Genomic DNA, 11,205 nt, shown 5'->3' with positions numbered 1-11,205 from the left:
GCGGACGTCGCCTGCGTCTCGCCGCCACATCCTGCCCCTCTCGGCCGGAATCGCCCGCGCGTGCGCACTGGCAGGCAGCTCCGTGGGGCGGGGCCCGAGGGCGGACGGTCTGCGCGTGCGCGCTGACGGCGGCTCAGCTGGGGGTGCGGGGCGGGGTTGGACCCCTGGGCCCTCCGGTGACGTGGTGAGCGGGCGCTGACCCATCCTTCCGACGTCCAGTGGGCGGCCCCGGGGACTATCAGCGGGCGCGGGATCCCGGAGCCCTCCCCACGAAGGAGGGTCGGCAGGGTCCGTCCCAGGCAGGGCACGCCCTTTGGGGAGGACAGCCCAGCCGGGGCAAAGGGTGACCCCCGAGGTGCCGGGTGAGCCGCCTGAGTTCACGGGTACCCCGACTCTCGCACCAGCCACCTTCCAAAGAATGGGGCCAATCTGGCCAGGGGGACCCAGTCCTGTGCCCCCTTAACAGAAGAGTGCCGGAGGAACTAGCGTCCCCTGGGCCCCTAAGGGTCATGTCTGGCCACCAGGGAGGCCTGAGGTTGGGGAGCCCGGCCAGCACCTGTACCAGGTGGGGTCTGCTGGGCAAGCCTGTCCAGCCCCTGCCCATGGGGAGAGCCAGCCTCATAAAGATAGTTCCAGGTTCCCCAGCTGAATTTTCCACCCAGCCCATGAATAGTGTCATTATGCAACAGTGGACACTGCACTGAGGCTTGCTTTCTGCTCCCACGGTCCCCTCCCTGGCCTGGGGGAGGGGGAGGCAGAACTGGCCACCGGGCCATGGAGCATGCCTGAAGTGGGCAGGTGGGGATGCCGCTCCAAGGGCCAGCCACAAAAGGACCCTGATTGCAGAGGCCTGGAGCTGGTCCTCTCCACCTCCTCAAGTCGGCCATGGGGAAAGGTTTGGAGGGACATGAGGATGGCACACAGGAGGTAGGAAAGTTGGTGTCTGAATGCAGGGTGGGGTGGGTGGCTGAGCAGGCCAGCATACTTAACTGCCTACTGCCCTCCCTGGAGAGAAGATCCAAGACAGGGCCGAGTGGACGCTGGGATGTCTCTCTTAGGTGGTGTCAGGGGAAATGCTGTGTATCAACTAGGAGGCGGGTGGTGGTCATCAGCCTGGACATATCTGGAGAGGCCATTGCTATGCTGTACTACATGGCATATCCATGGGATAGAGCTGGGGTTCCAAACCCTTCACCATGCCTAACTGCCTCTGGGCATGGGCCACGAGCCAACCAGGTGATGCATCACACTACAGTTGACAGTGGACACCAAGCACCGGCAGGTCCAGCCATGGCTGCTGGCAGAGGGCAAGCACCATGCTTACCCTTGAGTCTGGCCCACCCAGGGAATCTCAGGCAGGATCTAAGCAGCTGCAGACCTGACCCCAGGCCCTGGGCAGAACCTGGAAGGCATGCCCGTCATCCATTAGTCTGCAGCCAGGCAAGTCAGCCCATGGCAATCTGGCCTGCTTCCGCCTTCTACCCCATCACCCAGCCCTGGCCTTCCTTCCTCCTGGGGAGCCTGGCGGTTTCCAGAGCTCAGCCTCCAGCTGCCACATTCAGCATAGCCTTCACCCCTCCACCTCTTCCGGGGGTTCTCCCAGCCCCACGCGGGGCAGACCCAGCTGTTTTTAGCACACAGAAAGTTACATAAGGGAGGCCACAGCAGGGCACCTAGGGTTCAAGCACAGGTGTGTCTGGCACACGCCCACACACACCTGCAGAGTACAGGCAGTGACAGTGCAGGGGCCTCAGGCAGGTAGAGGCCCTCTCCTGCCTCAGTTTGTCCCAGTGTAAAATGGGGGTGCCAACTTAATGTGGGAGCATCTTGATGGGAAGGCTCAGCTCAGAACTCCTTGGCATAAGCCCCCAACCTCCTGATCACCAAGCACCCCCGAGTCACACCTAAGGGCGAAGGTGTCCGAGACAGATGTGGCCTGCAGGTCCTGTGAAGACCCTCACCCTACAGCTCTACATATGCTGCCTTCCGGGCCAGCCCTCCGACCATAGAGCTGATGGCCTCAGCATTTGAGACAGGGGTAGGCAACTAGGCTGGTGGCAAATGACAACGAGATCTTCTTAAACCCCAAAGCCATCCTTTTGGAGCAGAAGCTGGAGCCAGCCCTTCCTACCAGACTTCCAACCCCTGCCACTTCTGCCAGTGGCCAAACCGCAGGAAGAGAAAGGCTGTATTCACTCCTGAGCATCTTGAGTGAGAGCCTATGGCTCTGTGTCAGAAGAGCTGCCAGGAAACCAAGAGGGTTAGAATCAAGAAAACATCCCCTACCAGTTGCTGTTACCCGCCCCCTCCCTGAGCACAACTTGAAGGCCTCGGTCACATCTGACCAGTAGAGCCGCTTGGTTGGGGCTCAAGAGAGGGTACCAGGCAAGAAGTGTGCACACACCCCAGCCCTTCCAGTGGGAGACAGCCGGCCAGACCCTGAGCCCCACCCACCCCCAGCTGGCTGGAGGCACCTCAGAGGCCTGCACAGAGGTCTCCTCTGTGCTGCTGAAGCCCCTGCTTAACCCTGTGGTCAGTGTTTGGGGGAGTGGGGAGGCTCTACGTTTCTCCTGGAAGCAGATAGGCCAGCCCCCAGGCCCAGGGAGGGTGACCCCCACCTGCCCGTGCCTACCAGGAATCCAGCACACGTGCAGAGCCTGTGGGCTGTGACACCACAATTCCCTAGGACCAACTCTAAGCTGCCTCCGAGGGTAGGGCCACCCACAGGTAGACAGGCTGTGCTTGGGGTCCCCATGAAGCCCCAGCACCAACAGTCCCAGGTCAGCCCCAGCCTGGAAGGGGATTCCTCGACACCCTAGGCCCAGCCACAGGGAAGCCCCAACTGGGGTTGTACTCAGGAGGTGGGGGCTAGACATCCTACTGTCCTTCTGGAGAGAGGGTGGATGACATGGGACCACCCACCTGTCCCTTCTGAGGCATCCTCACACTCCTTCAGTACAGCTACTGAGGTGTGACCACATGCGCCTGTCCTGTGCCAGGAGCTGGAGTCACCCTGTCCTGCTCCAGCCTGCATTCCTGCTCCTCCCCGGGCCAGTGAGGCCTGGAGAGGCAGGAGAAGGGATGTCCCAGGAAGGGAGGAGGGGGCTGCCAGCCTCACTGCCCCTGGATGCAGTCACTGTATCCTGGTGAGGCAGCCAGAGATCTCTCTGCCCTCCCTGAGGTGGACTCTGGGGTGACCTCCTCCCTTCCACTGGCTGCTGACCCTTTGGCAGTCCTCCAGCTGTCTCCCCAGGAGGAGGGAGGGAAGGTTTGTGCCTGCTGCCTGGATGAGCTCTGACATGAGTCCCTCAGGCACAGGTCATCATCACAGGGGAGCCTCTGCCCCTGCCCCTCTGCCTGCAGGGCTCCCTCCCCCACAGGAAAGTGGGGTCTCCTGTTCCCTATAAGCAGTCCTGGGCTGGCAGGAACTCTGGGCAGACTTGAGCTCCCCAAGGCAGGAGTCCCTGGGACCCTCCTTCCTGGCTGCTCACTTCTTCAACCTCCTGAGCTGGGAGCCACAGGTCCTTCCTGTTCTAATGCCCCAGAGCACTCGGGCCCCTCTGCTGCTAAGAGGCCTCCCCTAGGCCAGTGTGCCCCCACTCCCTCGATAATGTAGCCTATCCCACAAAGGAAAATTGTTCTGTGGCAGAGGGCCTGAGACACCCCCAGGCCTGTGCTGAGTCTGGAGGCTCTGAGGGGGGACTTGGGGAGGGGGTATCTATTGTGCTGATCCCAGCTGGTCCCACTCCTGAGCCTTGAGCAGGAAGAGGAAACTGAGGCCCATTTTGCACTTGAGGAAATGGGCTCTGAGAGGTGGATTGATTTGGGCAAGATCACAGAGTCAGTGACAAAGCTGTGATTCGCATCCACACCCTGGTGAGTCTAGGGCCTGCTCTTCCCCAGGGATGACTTCCTTCTCCCAGACATCACCAGTGGCCATCTGCCTCCTTCCAAAGCCCCAAGGCTGATGACCTCACCCCCTCCCCGCCCAGAGCCAAGGTCCTACCAGCAGGGCCTATTAGGAGTGAGGCTCCCTCCATCATCCCAGTCCAGGCCCTCAGCACTGATTTGGGGTGGGGTGTCAGAACCTAGAGCCTGCCCTGCGGGTGCAGGGGGGCCTGAGCCACACCCCAGACCTGGGACCAGGCTGAGGGTCTGGTCATTTGGGATGGGGAGTCCTCTGAGTCATGCTGAGTCTGGGGTGTACAGGTTGTCCTGCCTTCAGCACACCCTCCAGCCTCACACAACCACACTGAGGTCAAAGATTTCAACCCCAGGACAGGGTGATCTGGACCTTGAGTGTGTATGTGGCCAAGACACATGGTATGTCCTCTTCGTAGATGCCGTGTCATCTTATTCTGCAGTGTTATCAGTGGGAACAGTGAGCTGTGTGCCACAGGGCACCAGGTGCCATCTCCACACCCAGGCCCTGGGTTGTTCCCACAATTAGAGCCGGTCCCAGGGGCTGGGTGGCTGGCCCTAGACACCTGGGTTCCAGGAGTGGCGCCCCTGCCCACCATCCCTTGGTCACAGACACCTGGTCAGTGCTGGCAGTGCCCCCCAGAAAGGGATGTCTCACTCCCTGGCCTATCAGGAGTAGAGCAGGCAGAAAGATGAGGGTCCAGGGCCAGGCCAGGTCTGCTGGGAGCTGGAAGACTAGGTGTCTGACCCTAGGGAGATCCAAGCTTCAGGAGTTGGGGGGGATGGGAGGGTCTGCTCAGAGAGAGTCAGGTGAGTCAGGCAATGGGTCTCAGCCAGTAAAAGCCTCTCCTGTCCCTCTAGAAACCAAGAACCCCTCATGCCCAGGCCTTGCTTCTGGGGCTCTGGGCAAGAAAGGCTCACCCAGGGGAAGGACCCCCAGCCCTGCCCCTGTGCCTTCCCCTTCCAGGTCCGGAGAGGGTGTGTCTACCCCTGTGGCCTGGCCCCTCCCGCCTCCCCCACACCCCAGCCAGCCTGGTACAAATAGGAGGCAGCCTGGCCAGTGTTGGGCCACATCCCACTTTGTCTTGTCACCCACTAGAGCTGTCGTCACGGAGGCCAGCCATCGTGGGACAATGAAGGCTGCAGCTTCAAGGTACCTGAGGGCACCTGTCATGGGCTCCCCTTCCCATGCTGGGGGGCAGGGAGGGGCATCCTCGGGGTCTCTTGGTCACACAGGCCTGCTGACTGAGGGTTTGGTGTATGTGATGGGCATGTGTGTGTGCGTGTGTGCGCGTGCACGAAGGGGTCACGTGGCCCTGCCGTGGCTGTGTCTGACTCCAGATGTCTCAGGCCCCTGAGTGCATCTGGGCCTCCATCCCAAGTACCCTGACCCTGCCCCTATCTCAGGAGATGCCAGAGGCTCTTTGGGTCTTCAGGATCCCCATCTTACTGCCCTGGTAGCCCCAGCGGGTGCAGGAGGAGGCTGGCTGGGGCCACATGTCTAGAAGAGGGCATACATGGTTACTGGACTCAGAAAGAACCTTCTGGAGCCTTTGTGCCTAACCTATAACATACGGCTTAGGGTCCTTCTCATTCCTGGAGGCCCAGTGTGATCATGGGGGAGTATATGCAGGGGCAGAGCTCTGTGTGATGTGAGACCCAATATCAGTCCCCGGCACTGGCAGGGCTAGCAGGCCTGGCCTCGTCAGGGTACCATGTCCCTGGGGTAGCCCTGGGTCTGGGCCTCTGTTTCTCCAGGGCCCTCAGGTCTCCACCATTGGACAGCCCACTGGCTTTCACTGAAGCCCCAGGTCCACAAGCAGGGCTTCCCTGGGGACACAGCTCAGTCGGCGAAGCCTTGTCTAGGAGCCCATACCACTTGAACAATACCCAGGCCTGACCCTTGGCGCAGCTGTGGCTGGAGCAGTCTGGTTCCGTCAGCCCCAATCAAATGTGGCCATGCTGGCCACTAAGGGTTGGTAGAGGCCATTGAGGCCCAGAGCCTAGTCTTTCTGGAGCCCCCAGACCTCCAACGTTGGCTCTAGGCCCAAGGACACCCCAAGCAGGTCACCTGGCCTGCCCCTACCTAGAGGCCCCTGCCCTACTGGTGTGGACAGGAACCTGGACCTACCCAGCCTCAAGCCTGCCTGTAAACAGTAGAAAAGCTGCCCCTCTGCTGTCCCTGTCCCCACCAGGCAGACCCAGCTCCGGCTGCAATGAGACCTGCCTACAGAGGCTGGCCGGTGCCCTGGCAGGTGGCTGGGGAATCACTGTGGGGCTGGACCCAGGACTCTGATAGGGCCTCAACAGGCTGGGCGATGCCCCCAGCAGCCAAGCGACATGACTGAAGTTCCTGGGGGCAGAGAATGGAAGTCCTGGTGGCGTGGGGTGAGGAGGCCCACATGGAGTCAGGCTGGGGCACAGGCTGGGGCCACACTAAGTTTGCTTCTTGGATGCAGGTAAGAGCCATGGCCCTCACTCCTGGTGGTTCCCCGAAGTTGCAGGAGGCGCAGCCGCCACTGCCACCACTGCCCGAGGACAGGCGGCAGGAGAGGCTAGTGGAGCTCCACACCTCCTTCAGGGAGCTCTTCACCTTCTTCTGCACCAATGCCACCATCCATGGCACCATCCGCCTCGTCTGCTCCAGCCACAACCGCCTCAAGACGGCATCCTGGGGGCTGCTGTTCGTGGGTGCCCTGGCTGCACTCTATTGGCAGTTTGGGCTCCTCTTTGAGCAGTACTGGCGCTACCCAGTCATCATGACGGTGTCCGTGCACTCGGAGCGAAAGCTCTTCCCGTCCGTCACTCTGTGCGACATGAACCCCCACAGGTAGGGGTAGGGGGCTGGCCAGTGGGTTTCTGACCCCCCGGCAGCCTGTGGGCATCTCCCCAGGTGTGGTCACAATGGAAGCCCCAGTGGCTCACAACGCCCAGGTCATGGGTGACTCCACCTCTCACTACACCCCTGTACCCAGCCAGGAACTCTGAGCCCTCCGCCCTGGGCAGCGGTGGTGGGGAGTGGGAGCGGGGCACGTTCAGGGCCAGAGAGGAGCTATTTGGAGCCTGTTGTGGTCTGTGCCACCCAGACACCCAGGTGCTGGGCAGCTGGGAAGGGTGAGGGGAGGTGGGAGGGAGCTTCCCAGAAGCATAGCCTGGAGCTAGGCTTCGGGTAGAAGGAGGCTGCAGGAGCAAAGATAGTGGAGGGGAGTCCACACGGGGCCCCTCTAGATTCCCCCAAACTGATCTTTGGGATCAGTGCCACAGAGGCCGGCACACTCTCCCCTGGCAGTACCTTGTGGCTGATGTGGGGGACTTCCGGGGTGGCTCTGACTCAACCTGCCCCCATCCCTTGCCCATCACCCCCTAGGCCGAGGTCAGCCTGCCACCATCTGCAGGTACTAGATGAGTTTGCCCGGGAGAATATCCACTCTCTCTACAAATTTAACTTCAGCGAGGACAGGGATGTTCTCTGTGCTGGTGACCGGGTCCCACTGCCGGCCTTCTACTTGGACCGCACGATCCGCCTGCAAAGGCTGAGCCAACCAGGTGATCAGAACAAAGTGGGTTTCAGACTGGTGAGTGTCCCTGGCCCTGAAAGGTCCTGGCATGGGTGTGGGCAGGAGAGGAGACCATGCTGAAGGGACCCCACACCCCACAGTGTAACAGCACAGGTGGAGACTGCTTCTACCGAGCTCACTCATCAGGTGTGACAGCCGCCAGAGAATGGTACCACTTCCACTATGTGAACATCTTGGCCCTGCTGCCCACTGCCCATGAGGACAGCCACCGAAGCCACAGAGGCCACTTTATCTTCTCCTGCCAATTTGATGGCCAGGACTGCCAGGCCCGGTGAGTGGGAGTGGGCAGGTGGCTGCTCCCCTCACCCCCCTGTGGCATGGGTGCCAGCCCTGGGGTCTGGCTGGCAGCAAACAGCTTCCTCCAGAGATAAGGCCACAGTCCCCCAGGCCATGTGCAATGGATCATGGCCCAAAGATGTGTGCTGGTCTGAGTGTGGCTCCTGGCTCCAGGTACTTCCAGACCGTCCACCACCCCACCTACGGCAGCTGTTACACCTTCAATGGCATCTCGGCCACGCAGCACCCGGGCATCACCCATGGTGAGTGCCATCCCCAGGCTGAATGGGACAGGGGGCCTCTGTGCCAGCCTGGCCTTACCCCCTCCTTTCCCAGGGATTAGCCTGGTCCTCAGAGCTGAGCAGCAGGACCAGGTCCCTCTGCTGTCCACGGAGGCCAGCATCAAGGTCATGATTCACGGGCGTGACCACACGCCCTTCCTGGAGCACCAGGGCTTCAGCGTCCGGCCAGGGACCGAGACCACCATTGGCATCCGAGAGGTGGGTGGGCTCCTGGGAGAAGGGGCAGAAGAGGGGCTCCACTTCTCTACCCAACCCTGGGGCATCAAGGCGGGGGACAGTGGAACTGAAGAGTGTCCCCTCCCATCAGGATGAGGTGCACCGGTTGGGGAGCCCCTACAGCCACTGCACCAGGGGTGCTGAGGGCGTGGATGTGCAGCTACTCTACAATGCCTCATATACCCTGCAGGTGAGTCTGGGGCCACAGGATGGGGGGAGCGTTCAGGAGGGACCCGGGAGGCCAGGAGAGAGGGTGGTCAGGGCAAAGCCAGGTAGGAGGGTCCAGGGGGAGGGGTGACCATGGAGGAGGGCACAAGGAGGGCAGGTGCTCCGCTGAAAAGGAGATGAACCGAGTCCTCTTACAGCCCCAGGAGAGGGCTGGTTCCCCCCAGGACCTTCAGCTCATGTCTCTGGCTGTTCCTCCCCACTCACCTGTCCCCCCAGACCTGCCTGGTGTCCTGCTTCCAGCAGCTGATGGTGGAGACCTGCTCCTGCGGCTACTACTTCTACCCCCTGCCGTCAGGGGCCGAGTACTGCAGCTACACCAGGCACCCCGGCTGGGGTGAGACCCAACCCCCCACCCCAGCCCCGCGCCCACGAGGGGGTGGAGCACTGTCAGGCCCTGCCCCGGATGGATCCTCCTGGGTTCATTGGTGACCCCTCCTCCACAGGTCACTGCTTCTACCGCCTCTACGGGGACCTGGGGACCCACCGGCTGGCCTGCGCCTCACGCTGCCCCAGGCCCTGCAGGTGAGCGCAGTGTGGGAGTCCAGAGCTGGGGATTGCTGCTGTAGCAGCAGCACCGCGGGAGTGTGATGGGGGCCTGTCTCTCCCAGGGAGTCTTCCTACAAGCTCTCCGCTGGGACCTCCAGGTGGCCTTCCTCAAAGTCAGCTGTGAGTCCCCTCAGGAGTGGGGTGGGGGGTGGGCATGCAGGTGGGTCTCACAGGTCCCAGGGAGCCCACCCTAGGGCAGCCTGGGCCCTGCAGTCCCCATGCCCTGCCTGCCGCCCAGCACCCTGAGGGCTGGCAGAAGCAGTGGTCACAGCGAGCCCTCTGTGTACAGGACTGGATCCTGTCCGCACTAGGCAAGCGGAACCCCAGGAGCCTGAGCCAGAACCCAGGCCTCAGGTGGGTGCATGCACCTTCAGGGGTCCTGGCCCTGCTGTCTTCCAGCCTGTCCTTCACTGCCCTGAGGAGGGGCCCTGCCAGGCTGGCCCAGGACCCAGCCCCTCACCCCTTTGCCTTGCCCTAGGAGCCATGTGGCCAAGGTGAACATCTTCTACCAGGAGCTCAACTACCGGACAGTGGATGAGACACCCATTTACTCGGTGAGCCCACCAGGAACCAGAGCAGGGCTGGGAGCAGGACCCAGAACCTCCCGGGGCCCAGCCCTGTGCACCAGCTCACTACCCACTGACGCTTGCAGGTGCCTCAGCTGCTTTCAGCCATGGGCAGCCTCTGGAGCCTGTGGTTTGGTTCATCTGTTCTCTCTGTCCTGGAGCTGCTGGAGCTGCTGCTTGATGCCATAGCCCTCGCACTGCTACTAGGCTGTCGCTGGCTCCGCAGAGTGCAGGCGCCTTCACCAGAGGCAGCCACAGGAGCATCCCGGGGTGCACCAGAAGCCAACCAGTTGCCCACGGATTGCAGGAATGACATTAATCCTCAGGGGGGGGCCTGCCAGCCTCATCCCCCACAACGCTCCCGGGAGCCCTGGCAGGAGTCCTTGCTGAAGAGTTAGGCCAAGTGAGAGCCCCAGCCTCCCCACACCTGAACCTGCTGGAACTTGTCCTGATCCTGAAGGCTCTCCTGGCTGCCCAGGGTGAACCAGACCAGCCCCACAGAGCTGCCCCCAGCCAGCTAAGCCAAACCCAGGGCCCAGGAAGCAGCACCTGGACCTGCAGGCAGGCAGGCAGGCGGGTAAACACTCTCATCAGCCCAGCCACTCTGCCCAGTGGTGGTGGCCTCACTCAGGGATGCCCAGAGCAGTGTCTCTACTGCTCTGGATTCCCGTGTCTAGTCTGTGCATTGCTGTGAGTGTGTGCGTTGCAAGAGGGAGGGGGCTGGGCAGCCCAGGTGGCTCAGCGGTTTAGCGCCACCTTCAGCCCAGGGTGTGATCCTGGAGGCCCTGGATAGAGTCCCACGCCGGGCTCCCTGCGTGGAGCCTGCTTCTCCCTCTGCCTGTGTCTCTGCCTCTCTCTCTGTGTCTCTCATGAATAAATAAATAAATAAATAAATAAATAAATAAATATTTTAAAAAAAGAAAGAGGGAAGGGGTCCCCCATATGGGTGTGTTCCTGTATGGTCAGCGTCATATAAATTAATGTGTGTCTCTAAATCACCTGTGTGCAGGTGCGTGCAGGCATCAGCCAGAGCCTCCCTCAGCTCAGGGCAGGTGGGAGGGAAGGTAGAGCCAGGCCGGTACTTGGTAGCCTTGGGCTGCTTTGTAATAAAATCAGTGATTCCACCTGGTGGCTACAGTGTGTGCGCTTCCCAGTTACCCCTCCTGCGTAAGCTGAAAACCCCTGGCTATAAATCCACACTCCTTGGAGCCACAGACGCACTGTGGGGGCTGGGGGACAGGAGGACACCGTGCCCATGGCCAGCTTGCAGGGCCAGGGCTTGCCCAGGAGACAGGACAAGCCCCAGACCACTCTCACAACTAAGCATCCACTCCCTACTGTGCCCTCCAGGGGGCACAGTCCAGGCCAGAGAAAGGAAGAGGGGCGGGGGGCTGGGGGAAGTCCCAAGGCCCCCAGCAGGCCCCCAGCAGGCCGTGGCTGCGTTCTGGTTTACTGCATCCTTTCAGGGCACGGATGCTCTCCCACTCAGGGTCACCATTAGGTGACCCAGAGACACCTCCTCCCCAGATGAGACAGAGTGGAGTAAGGCGGGTGAGCCAATGACAGGCAGGG

At 61.5% G+C, this 11,205-nt stretch overlaps 1 protein-coding gene across 13 annotated transcripts; it reads left to right on the top strand.

The window, feature by feature from the left end:
• The first annotated feature begins 110 nt into the window (after positions 1-110).
• On the top strand, positions 111-10,501 carry SCNN1D (sodium channel epithelial 1 subunit delta). 13 transcript variants are annotated; one of them, XM_077891701.1, is made up of 14 exons: positions 111-184; positions 5,021-5,074; positions 6,381-6,751; positions 7,289-7,496; positions 7,580-7,770; positions 7,950-8,038; positions 8,112-8,275; positions 8,385-8,483; positions 8,738-8,855; positions 8,965-9,043; positions 9,130-9,187; positions 9,357-9,421; positions 9,546-9,621; positions 9,720-10,501. In XM_077891701.1, exons 3-14 carry the CDS (start codon positions 6,390-6,392, stop codon positions 10,029-10,031), a joined length of 1,821 nt encoding a protein of 606 aa, XP_077747827.1. In that variant the 5' UTR covers positions 111-184; positions 5,021-5,074; positions 6,381-6,389; the 3' UTR covers positions 10,032-10,501. The 13 variants fall into 13 exon arrangements, 11 of the variants coding, with proteins under 11 accessions (XP_077747827.1, XP_077747824.1, XP_077747830.1 ...); XM_077891698.1 differs by having other exon boundaries at positions 132-927; XM_077891704.1 differs by having other exon boundaries at positions 133-362; positions 6,503-6,751.
• Positions 10,502-11,205: the final 704 nt, after the last annotated feature.

The sequence above is a fragment of the Canis aureus genome, chromosome 3 (assembly GCF_053574225.1).
Source record: "Canis aureus isolate CA01 chromosome 3, VMU_Caureus_v.1.0, whole genome shotgun sequence".
NCBI classification, from domain to species: Eukaryota; Metazoa; Chordata; class Mammalia; order Carnivora; family Canidae; genus Canis; species Canis aureus.
This window is presented reverse-complemented; position numbering and strand designations above follow the sequence as displayed.